This window comes from Sycon ciliatum, chromosome 1, assembly GCF_964019385.1.
Source record: "Sycon ciliatum chromosome 1, ocSycCili1.1, whole genome shotgun sequence".
Taxonomy (NCBI): Eukaryota; Metazoa; Porifera; class Calcarea; order Leucosolenida; family Sycettidae; genus Sycon; species Sycon ciliatum.
This window is the reverse complement of record NC_088643.1, coordinates 79,035,936-79,063,903: the sequence shown is the minus strand read 5'-3', so window position 1 is coordinate 79,063,903 and position 27,968 is coordinate 79,035,936. Positions and strand designations below refer to the sequence as shown.

Sequence of the window (27,968 nt, the reverse complement as noted above, 5' to 3'; positions counted from 1 at the left end):
AGGCACGGTGACCAGGTGACTGGCGTACGCAGGAGCACGTGACCGCTTGTTCAACCATGTTCGATTGGGAATAAAGGAGGAACGCTGCATCGCAGCCTTTTCGGACCAAAACCAATTGACTCAGCGTCCAAAAGACTACAACATATGGGCCAATCGCGGTCATCCATGCTTTTATATGAACGAAATGGCGCTTTTAGTGACATTTTGCATACAAATCCCCATCTAGTAGGGCGCAGTCACCCAGTTTCGGTGGAAGTGCGCGAGTTCGATTGGGATTCAAGTAGGAAGGGAGCGTCTCAGCTTCCTCGGACCACGACCATTCGACTCTGCCCCCCGAAGACTACAACTGGTGAAATTTTAATTTTTGCCTTAACTTCCCCATTAACATTCTATCAGGTTCGGCCTCATTTTCTCTGTGCTGCGCTGATGAGTCCACAAGGGGTGAAGCAGTTCTGTCCACAAATTGAGTATTCATGTATACAAGCTTATACGAGGCCGGTCTAGGCAGCTCGAGGTAGAGTGCTCAATGCACAAAGGTGCAGAGCAGTGTGTACAAGCTTATAAATTATACTCTTGATAATTATCATGAATCATACTTCGAAGTCGGTTTTCCTCAGGTCATACCTCTAATATGTGCAGGGCATCACACATCACCATCGCAAGGTTACTTTACATGCATGTGGTTACATCATCAGTTGCGATGCTTTGGCGAAGTCGCGGACTCGCAGCACAGCACTGCACTTGCACTAGCGACTCATGTTGCATACTTAGCGCCAAGAGTACATGAAAACCATTTTCATGTACTCTTGTTAGCGCCCATTTGAAAATCCGCTGACTCACGCCCATTAGAAAATGTTTGCATATTCTCTATACGACAACATGTAGGCTGTGATATGGAAAATTACTTCACCTTCCGTATACGACCAGCAGCAATGCACAACAGAACTTAGTCAAACTACTGTTGTGGTGCGGTAAAATAACCATGGAAACCGGCGTGAGACGCAAGTAATCATGCCAGCAACGGACAAAGGAAAGTGAAAAAAAGACCGAATGGCAGGATCAGGAAGAGAAGAAGAAAATCCAAAGAGAAAAAATCCTTAAATGAAGTAAATAACTTTGCACTCGACTCCGTTTTCAAGGAATATCTAGAGAGAATGCTCTGAATAGTCAGTAGTGACATAGCCACTTCAATCAAAAACTAGCAAAAAGGTAAGTAGATAAAGTTGGAGGAGGAGAGTTTTATGTATTTTAAAAGAAACAGCCGTTGCCACTTCAATCAAAACTAGCAAAAAAGCAAGTAAATCAAGTTATTTCTATTCCGGGTGCCACTTCAATCAAAACTAGCAAAAAAGCAAGTAAATAAAGTTGTTATTTCTAACGTTATTCCGGGTGCCTTTTAAATAATTCACGAGTAAAATGAAAGTAAAACCAGGAACAACCACAAACCTCCTATGCCAAACTACAAGGTAAAGAACAGTCGTAAAAATTGTAAAGTCTTTCCTCAATTCAATGCTTTCGCATAATTTGCTACCATAAGAAAATAAGTTTCATCGTGCTGGTATGCAATCTTCTGACGACGGACAGTTTCTGTAATGACAGGGCCACACTTTTCTAAAGACCCAATAACCCATATGAGCAGAAATAATGATCGTGATTCAGACGTGACGTGAAGCTTCTGCTCGAGTGCTCGCGTGCACGAAGCGAAGAAAGATACCAGAAAAAGGAAGAAAAAGAAATGATCACAAAAGAAGAGACTGTGTTTCACAAATTTGACAAGAATGTACCGAACTGCAGCTACTTTTCAGGTACAGGTATCTTCTTACGATTGCCTTGGCCATGTACTTTCACCTGCACAACAAGAGGAGGACAAGGCGAAACGTTTCCGGAAGTGTTATGAAGCCTGATTCATACATCATTTTGTGTACAGGAAACACGAAAAACACCGCGCGACGATCATGCGATGGGCCAATTTTGCGATGCGGCACATTTCCTGTGGATGAAATGAAGTATGAATCAGGCTTTAGCATATGAACGCACCTGCTGTAATGACACATTTGTACCAAATCCAGGCTGTGGATTTTGACGTGTAAAATATGGTTTACATAGATAACATTGGTGTGGAAAACATGTTGCACATGTTTGAAGTATAGGGAGGGTTGCAAGGCAGCTGAGCATGTTTAAAAAAGTCCCTGGCTTTGGCACAGGACTTGAACTACCGACATATCAGCCATCACGGGTTAATGTATCTATCAGTGTTCTATGCCAGTCACTTCAGCTACACATACGTGTTCTGCAAGCTCCTTCAAGAACCAAACACAGCTGCTGGATTTCCCGGGATACTAGTGGTAGTGCGTGTATCTGTCACGTGCGTATTAGCCGGGGGAAATAAAACCTGTGAGGAAGCAAAGGAGGCCGAGAGCTACCAAGAGTATAATTTTGAGCTGAAAAAAAACCAGGATTGGAAACAAGAAGATGAGGATGGAAGAAAAGAAGGCCGACACTGATACTGATACTGACCGTGCGAAGCAGCAAGGGGAACATTGTGATGGCCATGATACAGGATTGCATCCGCACGTCGATTTCATGACAAACGAAATAACCCTCTCAAGTCTCAGCACCGTATTACCCGACAGCGGTGTGATAATATAATACTGACAGACTGCACGGCAAACTTGTCGGTTCACTCGAACGTTTCAAGCCTGATGCGCACGATGCACCGCCACTACTAACCGCCCAGGAAGATAGCACACACAAAAAACAACACTCGGTGGGTATTTTATACAGGAGTACATGCAGCAGTGAACACTACACAGCAGCCGTACCTCCAAAGAAGTGAAGGATGTCGTCAACTCGCTCAGACTCCTGCAAGAACATACACATGGGTACACAAATAATAAGTTCCCAGTAAGAGCACACACACATCACATGACACCAAGGTAAAATAAACCACTGCGACTACAAGCGGAAATTGTCCTGGATGGCCGGGATTGTGAGTGGCAGCCGATGGGAGAAGACAAACCAAACACTGGTATCGTACGCAAGGAATTCAGTAACAAGACAAACTAAACACTGGTATCGTGTGCGCAAGGAATTCAGTAACACTTCAGCATACTGTACCTCCAAGGGTCATATCAATCTGTACTTCGTATCCGTTGCAAAAGGAAATTATGACATATCTATGGCACTTTATAGCTTACGATACTGCAGTTTGGCACTAATTGTAGTTGCATTTTACTTGTGGAAGTACTGTTCCAGATACTGATACTTCAAAAGTAAAAGACAGCATTGGGAAGTTTCTGTTGACTATCTGTAGATCACAGCTGTAGGTTCTTCCTACAACTAGGTCATATACCGGGTAGTAATCAAACACACCAGAAAATCCAAGCAATTGTGACGACAGCAGTGGGCAGATAGTCTGCGGTCAGATTTTTTAGATCTGCGAGAAAGCCAGCAGTTCATTCAAGTCTCCCTGCACACTAAAAGTACACTGTACATTAGGAAACACCTTAACCATAAAGCAGTACGTCAAAGCTCAATAAGCATGATACTACAGTACTACTAGTGTCACACACTGAGAGGCTTACCTTGAATATTGTCAGCTGTGCCTTGCCGTCCACAACCACATAGCCTATGAACAACGCAAGGTGTACCGGCAAATACTTACACTACTGTAATGTGTTGTCAACAAAGCAAGATGTACCGGGGCACTTGGGAAAAAAATATTCATTGTGTTTATTTTGCCTGCAAAAGAGGCTGTACAGACAAAGCAAGATGTACCGGGGCACTTGGGAAACAAATAGTCATTGTGTTTATTTTGCCTGCAAAAGAGGCTGTACAGACAAAGCAAGATGTACCGGCAAAGACGCGCCCTACTGTAATACGTGTAATGTGCTGTGAACAAGTACCATGCATGCCATGCAGGGGAAGAGATTTTGAAGCTGGTTCATCTGCACTATTGCCACTACACATGCTTGAGTACATGCTGCTGCTGACGTGCATGACGCTTTCAACCGCGAGGCACAAGCCAGAACAGTGACTGAGTCAGTGACATAAGCTTACACGCATTGGTGCATATATCTCGATATCCATCGTTTCAATTTTTAGGAGCGGGCAGTAAATACCATGACACATGTGCATGCACAGTGAGGTGTGTATTACGGGCTCATGCTATCAACGCCTGGCTGCGGTGATATTGCAAGGCGCATGTGCATGTTGCACTGCACTGCACACCCATGTTAAAGAGAACTCACCATAAACAGGTGGCGCCAAGCGGCTGCAGTGGCGGGAGAAGATGGAGATTGAGTTTGCTCCACAGTCCCGCAGCACAACAAAGTCTCCGCGGTTGGCCTGCATACGAAACACGTGATGAAAGAATACAGAGGAATAAGTCAGAGCTCAACAGAGAAATGCACGAATGCCTCAACATATGGTGAAAAAAGGAGGACAAAATGTTACGAGTTATGACTAACTGTCCACCAACGTAACCAGATCTTATACAGTCAGCGAGTGCGACAAAATGGCACAAAACTGACAAGGAGTACTGAGAGGAGTAACATTTTGTCCTCCTTTTTTCACCATAATTTAATTGGCTCACCATCCGAGCCTCAACATATGCGCGCTTCTTAACTATGGTTAAAGTAATGCAGAAGCACATGCATTAAGCATAAGCCTTTTTCAGTTCTCTCTGTCCTCCTCCCTCTTTGTTTCCGTTCTGCCATGGTTGGCTCTCACACTTCTTCTCAACTGAATATTTGGCCATCTTCTGACGTGCCAGGAGATGTTGTCTAAAATAAACTCTAAATAAATAGAGCCACTCGCAACAAGACATGTTAAATACTTGTAGTACTCACCTCTGTGACTCTGGTCAAAATACTGAAATAAAGTACATGAACCAATTGAAGTCTCCCAAAGACCATGTTCGTTCGCTATGATGAAGAAGGTTCGTTAAAACGAAATCCATGTACGCTTCATCCCTAGGTGACAGTCAATTTTTCTTCAGACTTTTCCCGTTTGCATCTTTCCTTCAAACCAATGAATATAATATACATTGTATTGTGTACATCATCGCAAACACAAACCACTTTATAGTATGGAGTACAGTAAGATTGGGCGCCGAAGAACGTAGGGACTCAAGGTGCAGCCTGGCACTGTTCGCAAATGCTCGTTTTGTTCTTATTCCGCGATCATGGAGAGCATCATACGATGCGATCACACCACGTGAAAATGTAGAAAACAGTATAGAGTGTTCTTCGGCGCCCTATCTTACTGCATTGTAGTACTACTGTAAAAGCCATATATATATAACGAAGTGCTAACTCTAACGAGTTAAGGAGGAGAAATCTGTCGTTAAAATAGAAATCGTTATACAGAAATCGATACATATACTGTCCTATTGAGCGTTGAGAATGAGTGAGAATCGTTACCTTTGGTACACGTAAACTAGTCAATTTTGGGAAATCGTTATATATGCGCCTCGTTAGAATAATGGCTTTTACAGTACTTTAGTGCCAGTGACGTCACAGGTAGATGTCACTACGGTATACATGTATGCAAAACTTGTCCCGTGAAATTAAACCCAAACTTACTCTGGGCAGCTGCCGCTGCTTGGCTACCACATCTCCAGAGAAACAAAGCGGACCGCCGATGTCTTGGAGGCACACCTGCAGGTGATAGGGTGTCAACAGCGGACGGAAAGTTCAGATAATTCATGTATGCACCGTAGACATGTACTAGCATGTTCGCTGTTACACTGGCATGGAACGACATGCAGTCACAGCGCAGCCAAGAAATACACCTATTCTTTACACATCTTGCAGCTGGAACTTTAAGAGTACATGCATGCACGTCATTGCGTGGAAAATCAAACTCTTGCCTATTATACTTCAGTAGTGAACTGTTGTCATGTTTAGGCGGCTACACAGCAGTGAAGTGCCTTATCTACTGAAGTATGACTATGCCCATGGGGGCTAGTGAAGACAGAGGGCACACTATGTGCACACAGTACAGTTTAACAACACTATACAACCTTACATCATCCTCTTTGATATCACCGTTAGAGCCGTAGACAAACAAGCGTTTCTGCGTGAAGATAAGACAATGCACAGAGCGGAATTCATTGTTCGCAACATTCAGAGCAGCAAGATCTACCCAATGGCGTGGGCACACATGCTTCTGCTATCCAAGTGCACCCAACAGACCCCAAGTGCACCCAACAGACCAAACACACAATGCATTGAGTATGCTGTACATCGAAGTACTACACACATTACAACCGACCTGGCTGGCAAACACTGCTAACATGTAGCAAACTTCAGCACTGCGTGTCGGCACAGACGCGGTGTCATGAGTTGAATACGTGGTGCCGCCGCGAACACATTATGCTTACCTGATGCTTGGGCATGTCAGCTAAGTAGCATGTACGCATCAGAATATCCTACACACACAAAACAGTGCATAAACAATATACACCGGGGTGAGTTAGAAGCAGGCACACAATCAACAAAGACTTTAAGTCACAGGGGTCTGGAGGACTGATGGCGATTTCGCATAACTTCGTGAGCAAACACAGCAGTTCACCTCCTCGCATTCTCTTATAACCCTGCTTCTATGAGCACGCACTATACGTATTCGCTCTCATGTAATTGGGCTTGCTGCCCGTTTGATTCTGCGAATTAAAATAAAACAACAACAACATCTCTAGCATGACATTGTATGAATACAGCACCGTGCTGCAGCAACAGCATAGCATAGCTCCAGTTCAACAGTGTTCACAGGGAGGAATCTGAAACATCCACCAGCAGCACTGCGCGGCGTTGCATAGGATGGTCTCACTACTCACAGCACCAGCGTGGATGAGCGGCAGGTGAGTTTCGTCGCCGACCTCCTTGTCATACTCGACGCGACTTGCAATCCAACCACTCTGCAAAGATGACACAGGGACACATCACGAGGAGAGAGAGAGGTAGAAGCTCTGTCTTAGTCCAATACACATGGATCAAAATAGAAACTACCCAGGAAAGCGTAGCAAATTATTTTTGAAAAAATTGATAACACCACCAGCTACTACCCGTACCTGTACATATAAATGTACGGCAAGTGCAAGCTTCTCACACCATGAATATTGATTGACAATAACAATGGCAAGTATGAAACTTAATCGGAATGGTGTAACTCCTCTGTAGCCTTGTCATGATTATTACTAGTACCACACACAGCCACACAAAGTCCTTGGCTACACAAAAGAAAGAAACACACACCAAGGAGGGGGGGGGGTAGAAGTAACCAAGCATGAGACTGTGAACAGGAATACAAATTATAAAAAAGACCAACAAAGAAAACAGTACAAAATTGCCAATGGCATACGTGTACTTCTTCAGCGCTTTCGGTTTACATTTACTCTCCAAGTTGTTCAGGCAATACTGTGTGTCCAAAATCACATACAAGGTATCGGTTATAGCGTGGGTGTTTGAAAAATGACTTTCTATTCTTATTTCTGATATTTCTTACACACGATAAATCAAGTGTGACATGATTATCACGTGCATGTGCGTAGAGGCAGGAAGATCATCGTACATGCAATGTACATGCAATGTACATGTAGTGCTACTGTGCATGCGGCTGGTCATAGTCACATACTGTGACATAGGCTTACCATGTGGCTATGCAACATGAGTTACATGACCACAACAGTTGAACCTGCAGCACCACGACCCAACGCGAGTCAGATCAGAACTGCATTGGATGAATGTTATTACTACAGGCGATATACTTTGTACTAATCTGGCATGTTTTGCTACACAAACTCCATGGTTAGGACCGATATATTCTACTGTACGATAAAATTGCTTGTAAGAATAAATGTGCACTTGAAACCAATGTTATGATTATGAAAACATGAGAGTTCATTCTTGTCGGCAGTATATTCTTTTACACGACCACACTATAACCAAGAGTACATGAAAACCAGAGTGTGCAGCTTGGGGCCTTTTCTGCTATGGGTGTCTGTCACGGCGAAATTCCGTGATTACATCATATTTGGCCCAGATCTGAGGCGGGAAGTGGCGTAGTGCGTACAACTGAGCTGCAGTTGTGCAGAAAGAGACCTGCTTGAATCCTGCTTGTACGCACTACATCACTAAAATGATGTAATCACGGAATTTCGCCGTGACAGCAACCCATCCGAGCTGCACACTCTGGTTTTCATGTACTCTTGCTATAACCGATACGCACTGTACATGTATTGGAGCAGTTGCCATCGTGTAAAGTACAAGTACGGTAGTACCTATGACACGCATAAGATACCTTGCAGTTGAAAGCCTGTCCAAACTCAGTAATGACACGCTTGAATGGACCCTTTCCTGGGAACATCTCTGGAACGACATCCTGAGCAGGTACCAAAGGAAAGAAATGAGACGGAGGGAGAGAGTGAGGGAGAGAGAGAGAAAGAGAGAGAGAGAGAGAGAGAGAAACATGGAGCAGAGCATGCTTGTATGCAACATTGCAACTTACAACTACAGACACTCAAACGCCTCTTATCCGGACGCCTCAGATACGGGCACGTCTCTCTACCGGGCACCTTCAGCTTGAGTTCCTATAGCACAAATGCTTCGAATTTGGGAGTTTTGAACTTTTTTTCCGTACGAGGAAGTGCTCATTTTTCACTGCCAACCTATGTAATCCACGCATTTTTATCAATGGGTTCCTTTTGTATCCTGAACATGTGCAATACGTTCCAAATAAACTTCTTCAAAAATGATATGATACATGGTACATGAGTTATCCTGAGATACGGGCAAATCAGAGATACGGGCAGTGCCCGGTCCCAAGGTGCCCGGATAAGAGACGTCCGAGTGTACATGTACTTGTTTTGACGATGACAGCATGTTACAAGGCGGAGGGCGCACAGCACAGCAGTGCTCCTTACTACAACCCTTAACCGGTTGTCAGATACTGTCTTGTACACACTACACACCATCAAGAGTACAAAGCTAGAAAGCGTGTAACTCCGAATTATGATTTCAGAAAGTGCAATTCTTCATTCAGGTCCCGGCACAGTGAAGTGTACATCATACTTCCATCACATCCGTACATCTTGTGACATCAGTATAAGATACTGATGCGGGATGCAAGACTTTTAGTGTGCAGTCGCTTTTCATGGCTTCCATGACTCATTGAAAGAGGGCATGAACAACAAATTCTGCTTTCCGAAATACCAGTTCGGTATATATTCTAGTGTATGTCCTCTTGTCACCATGCTGAGTCAGGTATGAGTTGTACCGGCATTGCAACCCATGCTATGCAGGAGCAAGTGAAGCTTGCCTAAAATGTGCACAATTACGTTGTGAGATTGGAATGCAAAGCCGGGCTGCTGGTGACCCATAGCTCAAGTAAGCAAGCAATTTCAACAGAAACACAACGTCCGGGGAAAATGCAGCGGCATGATATCGTATTCCAAGCACAGTACAGGCACGAACCTTGAGAGCTTTGACGTACTCTTCAAATGTTGGAGTGGTTTCCTCAGTATCAACATTGGCCTGTGTGTAGTGTGTGCACACCACCACACCACCATCATATGTACATGCACACCACCACACCATCATCACACATACAATCATGTACACCATCATCACACATACAATCATGTACACCACCATCATACATACATGCACAGCCACACCAGGAGGTATACCCAAGCAAGAGGACAACAGTCATGTCAACACACACACGCATGCACACACAAATATAAAACAGTGTACTTCGAAGTATGTGTATGTACAACGTGAGACATCTAAAAATACACATAGCATCACATAGTGGGAAGAGAGTGATTCATACAATATGAACAAAATCGAAATATTCGCTGAATTTCATGGTGCGAAGTCTACATTACATACATGTACAATCATGTAAATAAGATCGGAATTATTATTTGGAACTATGTTGTAGACAGTCACACATGATAATGCTGCTAGCTCAATACCAACCTACGGAGGAATGATTTCAGAGTATCACTACAGCACTGTCGGGTGCTGAAGAACGACCAGGCTAGAATTTCATCAAGCACAGCATAGCAATGTATACACGGTGACTCAACTGTGCATGGACCATAGTAAAAGAAAAATAAGAAGGGCCTAGGCTACGAGGCTGATCCCTCTGTTCTTCGCAACCCAACAGTACTGAATGAAGGACTTGTTTCCACATGTGGGTCATGCCAAGCACCAAGTGACCACTGCCACTAATCATGTCTGCACGTAGTGACTATCAACACCATCAGTGGTCCATCACCCTACACTGGATAGCATAATCTGCACATTCAACACCATCAACTACACAGGATAGCAGGGTTCTAGACAAAAGGAGGGTGTGTGTGTGTGTGGGGGGGGGGGGGGGGGAGGAGGGGCAGTGTAGATATCGTACATGCAGTTGTATGTAGTACTATGTACGCACGTGCAGGCATGCCGTGCTTGTACCGCTTTATGTATAGCACGAGAGAGATGACATGGCGCACTTCTGATAGAGAACTAAAGAAGATCTGTTTAGCACAATGGCTGTCTTGTGAGTGACTGAATAGATGTCTACATTGGCGCAGTGAACGAAAATGACAAAGGGCAGGACGCCCAAGGAATTTATTCCTGACTATGCTGCGAGCAACGTCGGTGCTGATTTTGAACTCTGGCTCGAGGACATAAAAATGATTTCCTTTCAATCAGTGAAGTGACGGCAGCAGCTGACAAGAAACGCTTGTTCTTGAATCTGGCTGGATTAGCAGTGAGGCGCATTGTGAAAGGTCTGGTTGTCACGGTGGAGCAGACACAAGATGGCTCACCTGGAGATGAGTACCAAGCCTTGACGGACGCATTGTTGGCACACTTTCGACCGTCAACAAATGTCACGTCTGAACGTCACAAATTCCGCCAACTCCGCCAAATGGAGGGCGAGTCGGTGACTTCGTTCGTTGGGCGGCTGAGAGAAAAGGCAGATGTTTGCGAATTCAGCTCCACTTCTGTGGATACCATTGTCAACTGCCAAATTCGCGACCAGCTGATCGTGGGCCTGCGTTCTGTTGAGCTTCGAAAGGAGCTGCTGAAACAGTCGAAGCTGACCCTGAACGACGCCGTCACCAAGTCAGTGGCGTTGGAAGCGTCGATTACTGACAGTAAACTGTACGATAGTACCAGAGCTAGTGACGCACCGCCTGTGTTCCCCGTGCCCATCCAGCGTGTGCAAGCTGTCTCTGCAGCTGGTTCTGGATCAGAGGGAAAGAAGTGCAAATACTGCGGACGTAGTCACAAACCAGGCATGCGTAACTGTCCTGCGGCCAACGTCACCTGCAACAAGTGTGGCAAGCGAGGGCATTTTGCAGCGGTCTGCATGTCAAACAAAGTGGAAAGACACGAAGAAAGAGCCCGGCCAGTAGAGGATGAGCCTGATGAGTATGAGCATGCAAGTCGCATGTACGACTCCGCTTTCGCCGTCAGTAGCTATGCACTCGCTGGCGACAAGACATTCCAGACTACACTCAAAGTCAATGGTGAGCTGTGCACTGGACTGTTAGACACAGGTGCAACTCGGACGATCCTCACTGATGATGTGATCAAGCCCACGCGCAAGAGTGACCGCTTGCTGAAAGCGTACAATGGCGGTGTCGTAGAGACTTTGGGCATGGCTGACGTCCACATTTCACATGGTGGCAAGAACGTGAAGTGCAGTTGTTTCGTGGTAGCAGCCAGTCAGCACTCCGTTCTCTTCGGACAGGATGTCATCAAGGAGCTGAACCTCCTGTCACAAGCAAACGTGGTGAACGTGTCACCCATCGAAATCTCTCTGGAAGACGGTTCAAAGCCTCTAGCCCAGCCACCACGACGCCCAGCTTTCAGTATCCGGGCTGACATCGAGACCGAGCTGAAACGGCTGACCAAGTTGGATATCATTGAACCCGTCAAGGAAGCCACGCCGTGGGTGTCACCACTTGTTCCAGTCCGCAAACCGAATGGAGCATTGCGACTATGCGTGGACTACAGAGAACTGAACAAGAGAGTTACACGTGAGCGCAACGTTCTTCCAACCGTTGACGAGATCACAGCTCAGCTTGATGGCGCAGGGGTCTTCTCAGTTCTGGATGCGGAATCTGGATTCCATCAGCTACTCTTGTCAGAAGAAGCAAGGCCTCTAACGACTTTCTCATCGCACTGTGGCCTGTTCCGTTTCAAGCGTTTACCTTTCGGTATCGCATGTGCGCCTGAGATTTTCCAGCGAGTGGTGTCCGACATTCTGGAAGGCCTGCCAGGAGTCATCGTCTACATCGACGACATCCTAGTGTTTGGCTCCAATCAAGCAGAACACGATGCACGGCTAGAAGCAGTCAAGCAGCGACTGCGAGCAGCTAACCTCCAACTCAACTGGACCAAGTGCCGACTGAACCAGGACCGTGTGAAGTATCTGGGACATTGGCTAAGTGCGACCGGCTTGTCCCCAGATGATGACAAGTTACAAGCCATCCAGGAGCTGGCCCCTCCGAAATCTATCTCTGATGTGCGACGGTTCCTGGGGATGGCTACGTACCTTGGAAAGTTCATTCCGAACTTGGCCCAGATCACGGCTTCTCTGCGCAGGCTAGCAAAGCGTGATCCCTTCAGTGTGGATGATGAAGTCCTGCAGGCATTCACCTCAGCAAAGGCTGGTATAGCGTCAGCTTTGCAAGCGTTGGCATTCTTTCAACCAGCATTAGACGTCCCTACTGCTATCAGCTGTGATGCATCGCCAGACGGTTTGGGAGCAGTCCTGTGGCAGAAGAATACCAGTGGCTGTTGGGTACCAGTGACATGTGCCAGTCGCTCTCTATCAGATGTTGAGTCACGCTATTCTCAGCTGGAACGAGAGATGCTGGGAGTGGTATTCGGCCTGACTCGCTTTCGGCAGTATGTACTAGGCCGAGAAGTGCAAGTGTTTACGGATCACAAGCCGCTTATTTCTATCGTCCAGAAGCCGTTCGACGAAGTGCCACCGAGGCTTCAGAGATGGCTGGTCGCATTGATGCCCTATCGCTACAGCTTGGTGTTCGTCCCTGGCCAGCAGATGGTTTGTGCTGACACCCTCTCTCGAGCTCCTCTACCTGATCGCACAGCTTCACCTGCAGAGGCACGTTCAATGGCGGAATTCGTTAGTCTCATTCTCGAGGCTTGTCCGGTTCGTTCCAAGGATATTCGCCAGGCCACGGACTCTGATCCGACACTGAGCAGCGTCCGACAAAGAGTGGGCACATCAGTTTGGTCAGGGTGCATCCAAACGGAAGAGCCTTACTTCCTGCTACGCCATCAGCTGACAGTCATTGAAGGGATTGTCATGCTAGACAATCGCTACGTCATTCCAGAAGAGCTCCGCCCAGCGGTGCTGCGACTAGCACATGAAGGTCATCCAGGCATCGATGCATTCCGGGATACCCTTCGCGAACGGGTTTGGTGGCCAGGTCTCATGAAGGATGCCAATCTGTTTGCAGAGAAATGCTCTGAATGCTGGCGTAAACGCTCCAATCCAGCGCAACAGCTCCTCCCTACAGAGATAGAAGGTGTCTGGCAGAAACTGGCCATTGACCTTGTTACCATTGAGGGAGCCACGTTCCTGTCTGCTATTGATTATGGTTCCCGCTGGCCAGAGCTTCTACCACTGTCCAATACTACGACAACGGGTGTGATCGACAAGCTGATGGAGTTGTTCGCACGGTTTGGTCTGCCTTCAACACTCGTCTCGGATTGGGGCCCACAGTTTGCATCCACTGAGATGTCCAAGTTTCTCGCTCAGTTGGGTGTTGAGCATTGCAAGTCTAGCCCCCGGTATGCCCGCTCTAACGGTATGGTGGAGCGACTACATCGTCTGGTGAAAGAACGAGTTGCCAGCCTGAGACCTCATCTACCGCTACACCGCCGCATCACTCAAGTCTTGTTCGACATTCGCAATTCGCGGCACCGGATGCTAGGTACATCGCCGAGCGAAGCGTTGTTCAGCAGAGTCATTCGGACACGGGTTCCAGCATCCATCACCCCACAGATCGTCAACCCATCTGAGCAGATCAAGGCGAAAGCAGCAATGGTTGAAGGTCATGACTCGCGCCGAGGTGTCCGCAAGTTACCCCATTTGCCATCAGGTACGCGGGTAGTGCTCCATGATGGGTACAGCGACCCTCGAAAAGAATGGAAGGTAGTAGAGCAGTATGGTCGTCAGGTTGGGGTCACTGATGGGTCACGCATACTGCTCCGGAACCGTCAGCATGTTACCGAGTTTGTAGCACCAGCAGCAGCAGCAGCAGCGGAGAAAGCACCCATGAGTGAACCTCCGGCACAGTCAGAGAGGGAGCATGTGCCAGAGCCAGTGTGTGCTCCAGCACTGCCAGTGTCCGACCCAACAAGCCTTCCGTCAGCGAGCAGCGCAACATCCAGGCCCGAAGCTCCGGTAACTGCGCTCACATTGCCGTTGTCTCCTGCAGCTTCACCGGAGACGACAGCATCACCTGCAACACCGGCCTGTATGTCACTGTCACCGCCAACTTCTCGTCCAAGTGTATTCCGTGAGGGCGTACAGACCAGAGCTGGCCGTCAGATCAAGCTTACAGAGAAAGCACGTGAAGCTGACATCTGAGTCGTCGAGTCATGCATTACCAAATGAGTGGCTTCAATCGCTACCAGATTGGCGTTGTTTAGAATCTTCTAACCAGATTGGCGTTGTTTAGAATCTTCTAACTACCTTGTGAATATTTAGATTTTTCTTTATTTTTTCCCCTTATTGGTCGAGTTTGCATTGTAACTCAAACTCATGGTGTTTTTGCCTCAAGTTTTGAGTCAGATTATTTCTAATAGTTGCAACACTTCCCGTCTCTCTTTTACTCCAACACATGTACGTACATTCCTCTGCAAGCTGCAGGATACGGATGCAAGTGTTTTTTTGTTTGTTTTAGTTTTCCTTTTTTCTCTTTCTTTTTTTTTTTTTTCTTTTTGAGGGAAGGGGGGTAATGTAGATATCGTACATGCAGTTGTATGTAGTACTATGTACGCACGTGCAGGCATGCCGTGCTTGTACCGCTTTATGTATAGCACGAGAGAGATGACATGGCGCACTTCTGATAGAGAACTAAAGAAGATCTGTTTAGCACAATGGCTGTCTTGTGAGTGACTGAATAGATGTCTACAGGCAGCACCCTCCTACTCTGATTGAGTGCTCCCCCCTCCCCCCCAACTGGCGCCCCCTACTCTTTTGTCGGTTTGTGTTTTTTTTCATGCCATTCAACGAAAATGCAGTCGGTAGTCAGTACCCCGGGGTTCATAAAGGTACATGTGTTGGGGGTTCGCACCATACGCTGCATTTTGCATGGAGAGACAATTTTGGAAAATGGAAAAATGGGTTACGGGGTAACTGTTTCCCATGCCCCCCCCCCCCCCCCCCTCCCCCACTTACGGTGACTATTTAGACCTGGCTAGAACCCTGGCATAGCATACAGTGTAGTTGCATTACTTACCGGCAAACCACCACCAACGTCTAAGACAGTGATTTGATCAAATCCGGCACGCTTGTTGATGTCCAGGGCTAGCTGCACTGTTTTCTGAACGCCCTCGGCCATTAGCTCCAGCTTACAGCCCTGTCCAAGAATGACAAAAAGCAGAGCAACAATTATAGTGAAAAGTACTGATGTCCTTTCAGACTAAAAAAACCCTCGCCACCAAGGTCGACAGATAAGCATTATGTAATGGAGAGTTAGGAAGTCCTGTTGGATGATCCACAGGCCAAAACAGTTCTCTCCACAGTGAAGCATCCCACTACACGGTGCACACGCTTTCACGTAAGGTACTCTAGCTTGTGGTAATGTACGCATGGTAGGTCAATAGCTACATGTGTGAGTAATCAGAACAGGTACCAGTCCAGTACCCCGGTACCAAGAGTACATACCCCCCCCCCCCCCCCCCAGAGTGTGCAACACCTGATCCAGCTCTGCATAGGGTCTTGGTCGAGCGGAATCGGATCTTTGCGTCATAATACCGTACACATCTGAGGGGAACCCGGGGAGTTGCGGGTACTCTCGGATCAAAAACAATGGTGCCCTGCCTCGAGACCGGCCTTGCGCTGGTGTGGAGTGTACGCATGACATCAGAAGATCCGATTCCGCTCGACCAAGACCCTATGCAGAGCTGGATCGGCGTTGCACACTCTGGGGGGGGGGGGGGTTATGTACTCTTGCTGGTACCTGTGGATGGTGACCTTACCATGGAGCCAACATGGACATGCAGGCATGTAATGCAGGGAGTGGATGACACCTTGGCGATAAATCTCTCCCGCACTGCATCGTCCAGGATCTGCAAGAAAAGCAAAACACGGAATATAGTACGGTTGTGAGTGTAGTGTGCATATGCATATTGCATACATGTTTATATCTGGGCGCACGTGTGTGCGTGTGTGTGTGTGTGTGTGTGTGTGTGTGTGTGTGTGTGTGTGTGTGTGTGTATGTCACTGTGTGTGTGTGTATGTGCGCGTGCGTGCGAGCGAGCGAGTGAGTGAGTGTGTGTGTGTGTGTGTGTGTGTGCGAGTGTGCATGTGTGCGTGCGTGATTGATAGTATGCATGCAAGAGTGTGCTATTCTAATTACCCTGACTGGTGCTGTAAGTCTATTGGTCCAAAAACAACAACAGCACATGTAGATTCCGCAAAGCAACACTCTGTCAAGGGTATCGACTTCAGAATTAACTGACGATGGCCAATATCAGGTGCAATGCAACCCCCGGGACCACACAGACACACCACACATCAGCCAAGGATGGCTGTAACGCAAAGTATCGATTATACAATGGTAACCAGGAGGTGGCAACCGAGAGAGATAAAGAGATGAGGGTGAAGATAAGCTATCTCAGGTGGCTCCGTGTACATACCGTCACACCAAATTTGCTCGTGGCGGTGCACGTACTGCACCAGATCAGGATAAACAACATGCACACACACACACACACACCACATACACACACACACACAAACGTGCTCACGCACAATACCACAGCAAAAAGAACAACAGGGGCACTGATGAAGAAAGCTACCTTTGAGCCAACCGTAGCCCTCGTACAAGTACATGCAAGATTGCTCCGGTCTGCTAGATGCTATTATTGCGTGAGACCAGAAACACAACAAAAATGGCTGCAACAAGGTCGTTACTAACAACCCACTCAGGCAAAGAGGTGATGAAGCTGAGTGTTACCCAGGATACCCCATGAAGTAGCACACCAACAACAGCGAGAAACAGTGAACCAGTGAATCAGTGAATCACTGAGTATGCACACAGATGCATGGGGCGGTGAAACGGCACCTTGCACAGGTCTACCCTCGTTAGTAGACCAATCCGGGGGGGGGGGGGGGGATGTTTGTCTTCAAAAGAGTATTATTTACTGTCCGGACTTGCATATACGCGTTTCAATCGTCAGGGGATTGTGTATCGTTGTCTACTAATAAGGTTTGTCTTGTAACCGATGTCGTGTTAACAAGGGTAGACCTGTATGCACAGTACACACTCTACCAAAAAGTTAAACTAGATTTCCCTTACCTGAAAATAGCCATGGAGCCACTCCCGACTACTGGGTTCACACGAACCCCAATGACAGCCTTGGTTGTACTGGATACAAGTACAAAAATGCATGTCACAAAGCACACATACACGCACACATACATGCACACATACAGCACACAAAGCACGCACACATACACACACACATACATACACACATGCACGCACACACGCACACACGTACATACTGAGTACACACAGCTTTTGCATATAAAAAAAAGTCCATACATGATACAATGTAAAAGAGGACATAACAACAAACAACCAAAACAACTTGTATAGAGCCAGCCACAATGTGTATCACAATGAATGTTACAGACAGAAATGCTACCTTGCACCCTGCTCTGATTGACTTATACATGATGTATGCATGCACACAAGCTTACTCCTTGACTTTGTTGTATGCCTCTGCAACAACGTCCATCTCTTGCCAGTTGTCAATGTTCAAATGAACATTGTGTGCCAGGGCGTAGTCTGTAGAAACATACAGAGAACAGACGACTGACGTGCTGGTAAGGTGAAGTTCATTGTACAGTGCATGTGTACTGCAGTGCGCGGCATAGTATGCTATGCACTGCGGTACAACAGACGACCAAGATAAGGCAGTGCACCTTTGTAAAGGGACTGCAGCACTGAGTTCCACAGCAACGGACACAGCAACAGCAACAGTATTGTAAATGTCAAAGCAACCGTTCTACTCCGGGGCTAGAATATCAACAAGGCAATCAAGCAGCGTTGCTCACCGATCTCTGGCCGTGTCTTGACGGGTGAGTCAAAGACAATGTGTTCCTCTGGACATCCACATCTTAGACCATGCATTACCTCGGCAATGGATGCACACTCAATGCCAATGCCCTGCACCACAAGACACACAAACCAGAGGCAAACGCTCAAATACTAGGATGGAATTCAGGAGTCGTACAGCCAAGATTGGCGCTTTTAGAAATGTACACCAAGCGCAACATCAAGTCAATTAGCCCACAAGCCCCCATCGCTGAGCCATGCGCATGGATACACACACCCACCCGCACACCCACACACACACACACACCCACACACACACACACACAAGCATGCATGCATGTGCATGTATGCATACACACAAGCACACACACACACACACACACACGTGCACACATGGGAAGGTTGAAATAGCAGCAAATCAACAGTGACGGCGCAACGGCCCAGCTACCCCAGTTTGTACATTTTAAATAGCTACATAGTGCGAGCAATACACTGCAGCCAACCCTATCTGTAGAGCTGCATACTCTTGGGTTACTCTAGTATTACTCTTCATAACCGCAATCCCAATAAAGCCTGATACCCACTGGTCTGAAGCATGCCTTCAGACTCACAACACGGAAAGCAATACCGCGTGGAATCTCTACATTGAGGGGGCTCTTCAGGACACTGAGCATTTCTGTTTGAAAGGTCAACAGCCAGCACAGGCAACCTACAGCTTCAACAGCCATCTTGATACAGCGAGACACCGGATTGGCCTTGATGGCCATCGCATGAAGGAAGCCTGCAGAGCACACAGGGAGCGGCAAAAACCGACCAAACTTACAGCAAAAAGGATTTGGCTCTGTGCCAACTTGAGCATGCATCTTGAGAGTAGGCTTAACCCAGTAGCCGAATATTCCTTGGCTTTTAACGAACAAACGAACGAATATTCTTTCGTTAACACAGATGACATCCGTGACACACCCTCCTCTCAGTCATTATATTGGGTCATTTCATAATAATAATAATAATAATATTGGAAATTGTCAGTATTACTAGGCATGACAAACGGTACGAGTAGTGCCACATAAAATGTACTGTTAGATAAGGCTACATGTACTTCGAAGTACATACATGCCATAATAGATACATACCGGCAACACTGGTAGTCCAGTATATGCACATACATGTGCGTGCAGTACGAAGTCACAGGGGAGGCTGAACGCACTGCACTGTGCTCTGTGTGGATGCATGTGCATGCACAGTATTCGAAGTCACACGCCCTAAATACAAGTCGAATTGCTGCTTTTTGTGAAAGCCTGAGCGCGCGTTTAGCCACGTATGAACCGCCAGCGTACCGCGTCCACGCGCCAGTTGGGAACACAGCTTTATGGTCCTCTCTTTTTTAATTTTAATCCTTGGCTCCCCAAATCAAGATTTGTGGGTTTGAATCCCAATATGGACAATGGGAGGTACTGTATAAAGATGGCCATCAACTTTTTTGCAGGGCAAGTTGCCCCATACTTGGCAGGTGCAACCCATTCTAGTACACTTATGAGCATGACCTTACGAAGTTCATGACCTTTGTGCAGAGTTGATATCAAGGTGTGTACGGTACGCGGTTGCATGCAGTGGACTCGACTTGCCCCGCAAAACCAAATGGCAGGAAATTGATGCATACCGGTACGTTCCATTTTCTTTTCTTTCAATTACAATTTATTACATTGATACTTGCTTTTAAATTGTTCAGGAGGCATCACCAAGCAAAGAAAGGACTCTCTGGTTTGTTTTTACCTTTTTCACTAATCAAACTGAGCCACTTTGCAGGCCTGAACGTGCAGTATCAAAATATGACATTTTTCCTAAATTTCACTGGTTTGAGGGAAAGACGCAAGCGGGAAAAGTCTGAAGAAAAATTGACTGTCACCACCATTTCCCTATTAAAGGGGCCTTCCATAAATACCGATATTTATTCCCGTAGCTATGCAGAAGACGTTACTTCAGTAACGTCTGGCGCTAGCCAGGGTCCACACAGCTTTAATTCCCGTAGCTATGCAGAAGACGTTACTTCAGTAACGTCTGGCGCTAGCCAGGGTCCACACTGCTTTAATTTGGTGTTTGTTTGTTTGTTTGTGTGTTTGTGTCACGCCTGGCGCTATGCCGTATCTGTCCCGTACAGTACCGTACCATCAAACACAGCTGGCCACATACAGCTGGCCGCAATATTCAAATAGGGTTTTCCAACGCAACATCACAACGTGAAGCAACTTGGAAGAATGACTATGAATGCGAAGTGTATGGGGGAATGCATGTAAGGCGATAGTGCGAGTTCGAATCCCAGGTAATGCCTGAAAAATAGGATAATTGAAAAATTTATAACATCCCTTTTCCTTTTTTGCCCTCATCAAGGCGGTAGACGGTGCGTATTACCCTCGACCGTACCTGTCCCGTACCTGTCCCGTACCTATCCCGTACCGTACCGTACAATCAAAGACGGCTGGCCACAATGCATATTCAAATAGGGCTTTCAAATACAAGATCATAACGTGAAGCAACTTGGAAGAATTTGTATGCAAAGTGTATCGGGGGATGCATGCAGGGCGATAGTGCGGGTTCGAATCCCAGGTTATGTCTAAAAACAAAAAGTAGAAACTTATAAGAATTTATAACAACCCTATTCTTTTTTTGTCTAGGTCATCAAGGCAATAAAGCATAGCGTAGGGCCCTGAGCTTCCAAGCTCTCTCGTTTGGTATTTGTGTGTTTGTTTGTTTGTGTGTTTGTGTCATGCCTGGCGCTATCCCGTATCTGTCCCGTACCGTACCGTACCATCAAACACTGCTGGTCACATACAGCTGGCCGCAATATTCAAATAGGGCTTTCAAACGCAAGATCATAACGTGAAGCAACTTGGAAGAATGAGTATGAATACGAAGTGTATGGGGGAATGCATGTAGGGCGATAGTGCGGGTTCGAATCCCAGGTTTAATATGCCTAAAAAATAGGAGAATTGAAAAATTTATAACATCCTTATGCTTTTTTGCCTAGGTCATCAAGGCGGTAGACGGTGTCGTATTATCCTCGACCGTACCAGTCCCGTACCTGTCCCATACCGTACCATCAAAGACGGCTGGCCACAATGCATATTCAAATAGGGCTTTCAAATGCAAGATCATAACGTGAAGCAACTTGGAAGAATAAAGCCCGATTCACAATACAACTTTCTGCGACACGACACGCGATTTGCGACAGTTGCGACAAGAAACTGCCTGTCGCGAGCTGTCGCAAACTGTCGCAAGCTGTCGCAATGCACCTGTCGCAGAAGTTGAAGAAAGTTCAACTTTTGCGACATGCGACATACACAAACGGAGTACAGTTTCGACCCTGGGTGCACGTGCAGTGCACGTGCATAGTACTACTTGTGCATGATGATGTCGCAAACATGAAGAATATTGTGAACCGTGTGTCGCTGTCGCAGCTCGTCGCATGTGTAGCAAATCGCATGTCGCGTCGCAGAAAGTTGTATTGTGAATCGGCCTTTAGTATGTACTGTATAAGCAGAAAATTTCGTCGGTCAACAATTTCGTCCAACTCCAAAGAAAGGGAGTTCGTCCGGTTGTAAATTTCGTCCATGGATCACAAGAGTGTATTGAAAAGATGGACAAATCAATATTTGTCCGGCATTTAATTTAGACCAACAGCTCGTTGGACGAAAAAGACGAAATTAAATTCCAGACGAATATTTCTGCTTGTACAGTATAGTATGCGAAGTGTATCGGGGGATGCATGCAGGGCGATAGTGCGGGTTCGAATCCCAGGTTATGTCTTAAAAAAAAGGAGAAATTTATTAAAAAAAATAACATCTCTATGCTTTTTTTGTCTAGGTCATCAAGGCATAGCGTAGGGCCCTGAGCTTCCAAGATCTCTCGTTCAGAAACGAAAACTAGTCGTTTCTCTTCAACCCCCCTCCCTGAGAAACGAACACATACAAATGGTACATAGTATCGATATTTTTGGTCTTTTTTTTCCTGGACCTGCTCACGCATGCAAAATGTACATCGATATTTTTCGAGAAACGAACAGGCGCTCAACCCCCTCCCATCCCCCCTAAACGACTAGTTTTCGTTTCTAAACGAGAGAGCTTGGAAGCTCAGGGCCCTGCGCTATGCTTTTTAGCCTTGATGACCTCGGCAAAAAAAAGCATAGTAAATTTTTCATTTCTCCTATTGTTTTTCAAGACATAACCTGGGATTCGAACCCGCACTATCGCCTTGCATGCATCCCCCGATACACTTCGACTTCGCATACATACTAATTCTTCCGAGTTGCTTCACGTTATGATCTTGCATTTGAAAGCCCTATTTGAATATTGTGGCCAGCTGTTTGTGGCCAGCCGTCTTTGATGGTACGGTACAGGACAGGTACGGTCGAGGGTAATACTAGTACGACACTGTCTAACCACCTTGATGACCTAGGCAAAAAAGCATAGGGATAATTTTTCAATTCTCCTTTTTTTCAAGGCATAACCTGGGATTCGAACCCGCACAATCGCCCTACATGCATTACCCAATACACTTCGCATTCATACTCATTCTTCCAAGTTGCGTCACGTTATGATCTTGCATTTGAAAGCCCTATTTGAATATTGTGGCCAGCTGTTTGTGGCCAGCTGTCTTTGATGGTACGGTACGGGACAGATACGGGATAGCACCAGACGGAGGTCCGTCCGCCACAAACAAACAAACACCAAATTAAAGCTGTGTGGACCCTGGCTAGCGCCAGAGTAACGTCTTCTGCATAGCTACGGGAATAAATATCATTCTATATTTACGGATGGCCCCTAAATTAGTGTTTATTGTCTCAACGAATATGGGAACCCCTGTTTTTATTTGGCAGACCTGCACCTTTCCATGAAAGCGTCCCATAAACCCATGTTCATAAAAATATATTACGTTGGCAATCATGTGAGAAATTATTTTATTTTCTCCTTTTTCCGGAAAAAAAAACAGCTTTGCATTTTGCGATTTCCGGTGGCGTGCTTGGTCCCAGTGAAATTTTCCTACTTTCTGTACAATCCAAACCGAGCTGCTTTCGGTGTTCCTGAAAGTTTCAATGCAATGCTGCCAGAGATTATAAAGATATAGTCAACTTGGCTAATAACGACTGCGGATATAACGACAATTCGCGGATAACAACAGAATTTCCGTGCCCAGACCAAAGTCCCATCTAACTGTAATACATAATGAGACTTCGGGTATAAGGACACTTCGCGAATAAGGACACTTTTCTGATGCCCCGCCGAGTGCTGTTATACGCAAAGTTGACTGTAGTAGAAAATGTGCAACCATCCAACACTGTCCGTAAAACTAGGGGTGGAAAAGTGGTGAAGTTGACAAAACGGATATGAGGATCCCCCTTTTTTATTTCAGAATTTGAAACCTAAGGTACCTAAGGGCCTGGTCAGACTGCGGCAAAATCGAAATAATCCTAGGATTTAGGGGTGAAACAATTATACCGAGTACTCGAGTACTCGCTCGGTTTTTTCAAAAATAATCGTACTCGGAATAAATCAGAGTACTCGTTCATACATGGTACATGCATTTACTACAGAAATCTGCAGTTTCAGGGCAGCAGTCGGCAGATGGTGATGTGCAGGCTGTGTGGTGAACATTTGTTCACGAGTAGAGAGAGCCCAAATGACCCACCAACCAATATACCCGAGAAAAATGACTGCTACTCGGTTCAATCAGGGTTGTATCATGTTAATTTAAAGCCCTTGGTGTGCAATTTTTATGAGATGAAAAATACTCGAATACTCGAATATTCGATCGGAGAAAATCAGAGTACTCGAACTCGGGATCTCAGTGCCAACTTTCACCCCTACTAGGATTATAATCCGAATCTCCATAGTAACTTGCCGCCAGAGCGGCAAAAGCGAGAGTTGACGCTCCAAAAAAAAGCGAGAACGGACCACGCTTTTCCGCTCCAAACAGGATTTGACGCTGATACGCCATTGACGCTGATAATCACTGATTTTTTCATCTCGATATCGAGGAGCTAATTGGCCACGGACAACAACAACAAAACTCATAAGGATGGTTGCAAGGATTGCACTGAAGGTGTTGGCGATCCCCAAGGTGAAGGAATTTGACGTCGTTCGTGGAGATTACCACTTGACGCTCGAAATGAAGTTTGAATTTTCACTCTCCCCACATGTGTAGTGTGATCGCGATTCAAATTCTGGACGCTGTTCTTTTTTCGTCAGGCAACCAAAATTAGGCTCTTAGGGCCTGGTCAGACTGCGGCAAATTTTGGTAGAATGAAAATTCAAACTTCATTTCGAGCGTCAAGTGGTAATCTCCACGTACGACGTCAAATTCCTTCACCTTGGGGATCGCCAACACCTTCAGTGCAATCCTTGCAACCATCCTTATGAGTTTTGTTGTTGTCCGTGGCCAATTAGCTCCTCGATATCGAGATGAAAAAATCAGTGAATATCAGCGTCAATGGCATATCAGCGTCAAACTCCTGTTTGGAGCGGAAAAGCGTGGTCCGTTCTTGCTTTTTCTTGGAGCGTCAACTCTCGCTTTTGCCACTCTGGCGGCAAGTTACTATGGAGATTCGGATTATAATCACAGGATTATTTCGATTTTGCCGCAGTCTGACCAGGCCCTAAGACCCCAAAAAAATCTGTTCACATCAAAATAATAATTATTATGATTACGAAATTTTAAGTAGGCATGCAGTCTGGGGTTCGAATTATCAGACATTCCTCGCGGGAACCATGTTGACTGAAATCGGCCCTGGGGGCATAACATAGCTACATCTACATGTAGCGGTATTTGAATTATGCGCCTTTATCCCATATTCCAATTACTACCGAAGTATGAGATTTCACCAGTAGAACGGAACCAGGAACCAGCGGAGCCTTGGCTGACAGTGACAAGAGCTGTGCAGTGCGAACCCGGGAATACCGGGGTAATACAAACTGGGGAAAGTCTGCAATATTCCAGTCATTGGACATGCATTTTTGTAGTTTTTTTTCAAATTATTTGACTCATGACTCAGTCACCTCATATCATCCATATACACGTAATTATTGATTGATGGATTGAGTGTCAAAAGTCAGGATGTCCACAAAATGTTTTCGATTTTTTCGCATTTTGGGTAATTTTCACACTTTTTGCAATTTGGGCAATTTTCACACTTTTTTCCATTTGGGGCCAATTTATCCAGCAAACTTGCCGCAGGAGTCTCACTCACGGCTTGCCCGGAAGACTCTACGATGGTGTCGGATTCTTCCTCACTCTTCTCATTGGAGTCGGAGTGGACCTCCGTCAACACACTTGGCTCGCTGCACGCCATTTCCACCGATGTTTCTGTAACAGCTGTAGCTATTCTGGCAATACGGCTCGACAACTCGTAGATCTGGTACATGAAGTGCCATTTTGGTTGCCATGGCAACAGTCACATTTTTCGCGCAGTTTTGGGTAATTTTTTTACAATTTTTTAATTTTCTTAGGGGCCGGTCACATTGAGGGAACAATCCTCAGATTATAAACCAGGAATAATCTTTTCTGCTTTTCATCACGGTCACACTGGATACGCACAATGAAAATAATCTCACCCACACGAGCTACATTTTTTGTCACCATTCGCTTCTGGCAGTCTATCAACTCCGCTCCTGGGCCAGAGCTGCATCAGCACAGCCTCTAGAGTATCGCTCCACTTCAGAACGCAATAAAAAACAAGGAAACTCAAAGAAATCCAGTGGAAGCCGCGGATGATTATAACCTCGGCGGAAAAGCGGGGCCTCGAGCTGATTTTCACCGAGTGGATTAAATCTCTCAAATCTCCCGCTCAGCGGCAACTATCCATGGTAACCACGGTTTTTTTTTCAAATTTTCCCTCAGTGTGACCGGCTAAGGGGCCGGTCACACTGAGGGGAAATTTGAAAACCCCTAAGGGGCCGGTCACACTGAGGGAAAATTTGAAAACCCCTAAGGGGCCGGTCACACTGAGGGAAAATTTGAAAAGAATCCGTGGTTAGGGGCCGGTCACACTGAGGGAAAATTTGAAAAGAATCCGTGGTTACCATGGATAGTTGCCGCTGAGCGGGAGATTCGAGAGATTTAATCCACTCGATGAAAATCAGCTCGAGGCCCCGCTTTTCCGCCGAAGATTATAATCATCCGCGGCTTCCACTGGATTTCTTTGAGTTTCCTTGTTTTTTTATTGCGTCCTGAAGTGGAGCGATACTCTAGAGGCTTTGCTGATGCAGCTCTGGCCCAGGAGCGGAGTTGATAGACTGCCAGAAGCGGATGGTGACAAAAAATGTAGCTCGTGTAGGTGAGATTATTTTCATTGTGCGTATCCAGTGTGACCGTGATGAAAAGCAGAAAAGATTATTCCCGGTTTAGAATCTGAGGATTGTTCCCTCAATGTGACTGGCCCCTAAGAGAACTTTCGAAAATATCCCGAAAACATTTTGGGTTTTTTCTGCACATTTTACATTTCCATGTTAGGTGAAAAAAAACATTTTGTGGACATCCCTAGACTCAAAAAGGCTGCATGCAGGATCTAGGAGCCGGGGGGGGGGGGGGGGGGGGGGGGGGGCAGGGTCAGTGCAGGTGGGAGTGTATAAGTGAGTGAGTCCGTGGCAGTGGGCTGGTGAGAAGGGACAGGCAGCAAGGATGACTGTTGAGTAGAGTGTAGGAGTCGTACTCTACTAGTACTACTGTCCCTTCAACACCCACTTCCATGGCACACTTCAGAGTTCAGGGCCCTTGGCTTGGATATGGATATGGAGTGTACATGTTAATTATTTAATTCAATTTAATGCACTGGGCTGTTTTCCGACTATCGTGCTTGTGCGTATTCCTGTGACACGCGGTGTGTGAGAACAGAGTGTGACAGTATCAGAGACGTATTGCTCTACAACACCACGTAGGTCTACGTGGCCTGTGCACACAGAATAGTTGACCCCCCAGGAATTGCCGGTGATATAATTATGGCCCTGTATAGCTAGCTGTGTCTTACCATCGCCGAATGCTTTCTTGCAATTCTCGAAATTCTCTTTCAACGCGTTGACATCGATGAAGAGTGCCATGGGAGGAGGGGAGGTCGTTCCATCATCATGGAGGACAGTAGGAGTTCCTATCATCTGCTCTTCTAAAGCCTGCTTCAGAACTGGCGATACGTCAGAAATCGGCATATTGAAGCGTCAAATATCTCAGGGACAATAAAATAAAATTTCCTGCACAGGAAACAATGAGTTCGGTAACAAACAAGAGCCCTTGAAACACAGGAATTGGCCTCTATAATTATAGTTCTGGATCAACACTGATTATGACTGTATTCTTTCGGAATGGATTGACGAGAGTCAAAAGACTCAAAACAGCAGCTAAACTACCGTGGCAGTACTGACTGTACTTGATTTTCTGCACGTGCACGTTTTCAAAACACTCGCGCGTTGCATGCATGCATGTGTGCATGCATATGCAGCGTGCAGCTTGACATGTGTCAATTTGACTCGACTGTGAGCATCTGTACTGTAGCTGTTGTGAGTGTTGATTCTGCACTGACTGGTCTCACCATTCATTGTCACTTGCATGCGCGATCCAGTTACATGTACCTTGTCGTTATCAGCTGATCAAG

At 46.2% G+C, this 27,968-nt stretch overlaps 1 protein-coding gene across 1 annotated transcript; it reads right to left on the bottom strand.

The window, feature by feature from the left end:
- Window positions 1-887: 887 nt before the first annotated feature.
- On the bottom strand, window positions 888-27,718 carry LOC135805682 (diaminopimelate decarboxylase-like). Its single transcript, XM_065319766.1, has 18 exons — window positions 27,351-27,718; window positions 19,048-19,115; window positions 18,334-18,445; window positions 17,977-18,064; window positions 17,570-17,638; window positions 16,908-16,941; window positions 16,248-16,337; window positions 15,506-15,625; window positions 9,474-9,533; window positions 8,302-8,382; window positions 6,839-6,919; window positions 6,386-6,433; window positions 6,031-6,078; window positions 5,586-5,660; window positions 4,251-4,347; window positions 3,585-3,628; window positions 2,823-2,862; window positions 888-1,848 (listed from the first exon to the last, which is right to left on the bottom strand). Exons 1-18 carry the CDS (start codon window positions 27,523-27,525, stop codon window positions 1,820-1,822), a joined length of 1,359 nt encoding a protein of 452 aa, XP_065175838.1. The 5' UTR covers window positions 27,526-27,718; the 3' UTR covers window positions 888-1,819.
- Between the last annotated feature and the right edge of the window lie 250 nt (window positions 27,719-27,968).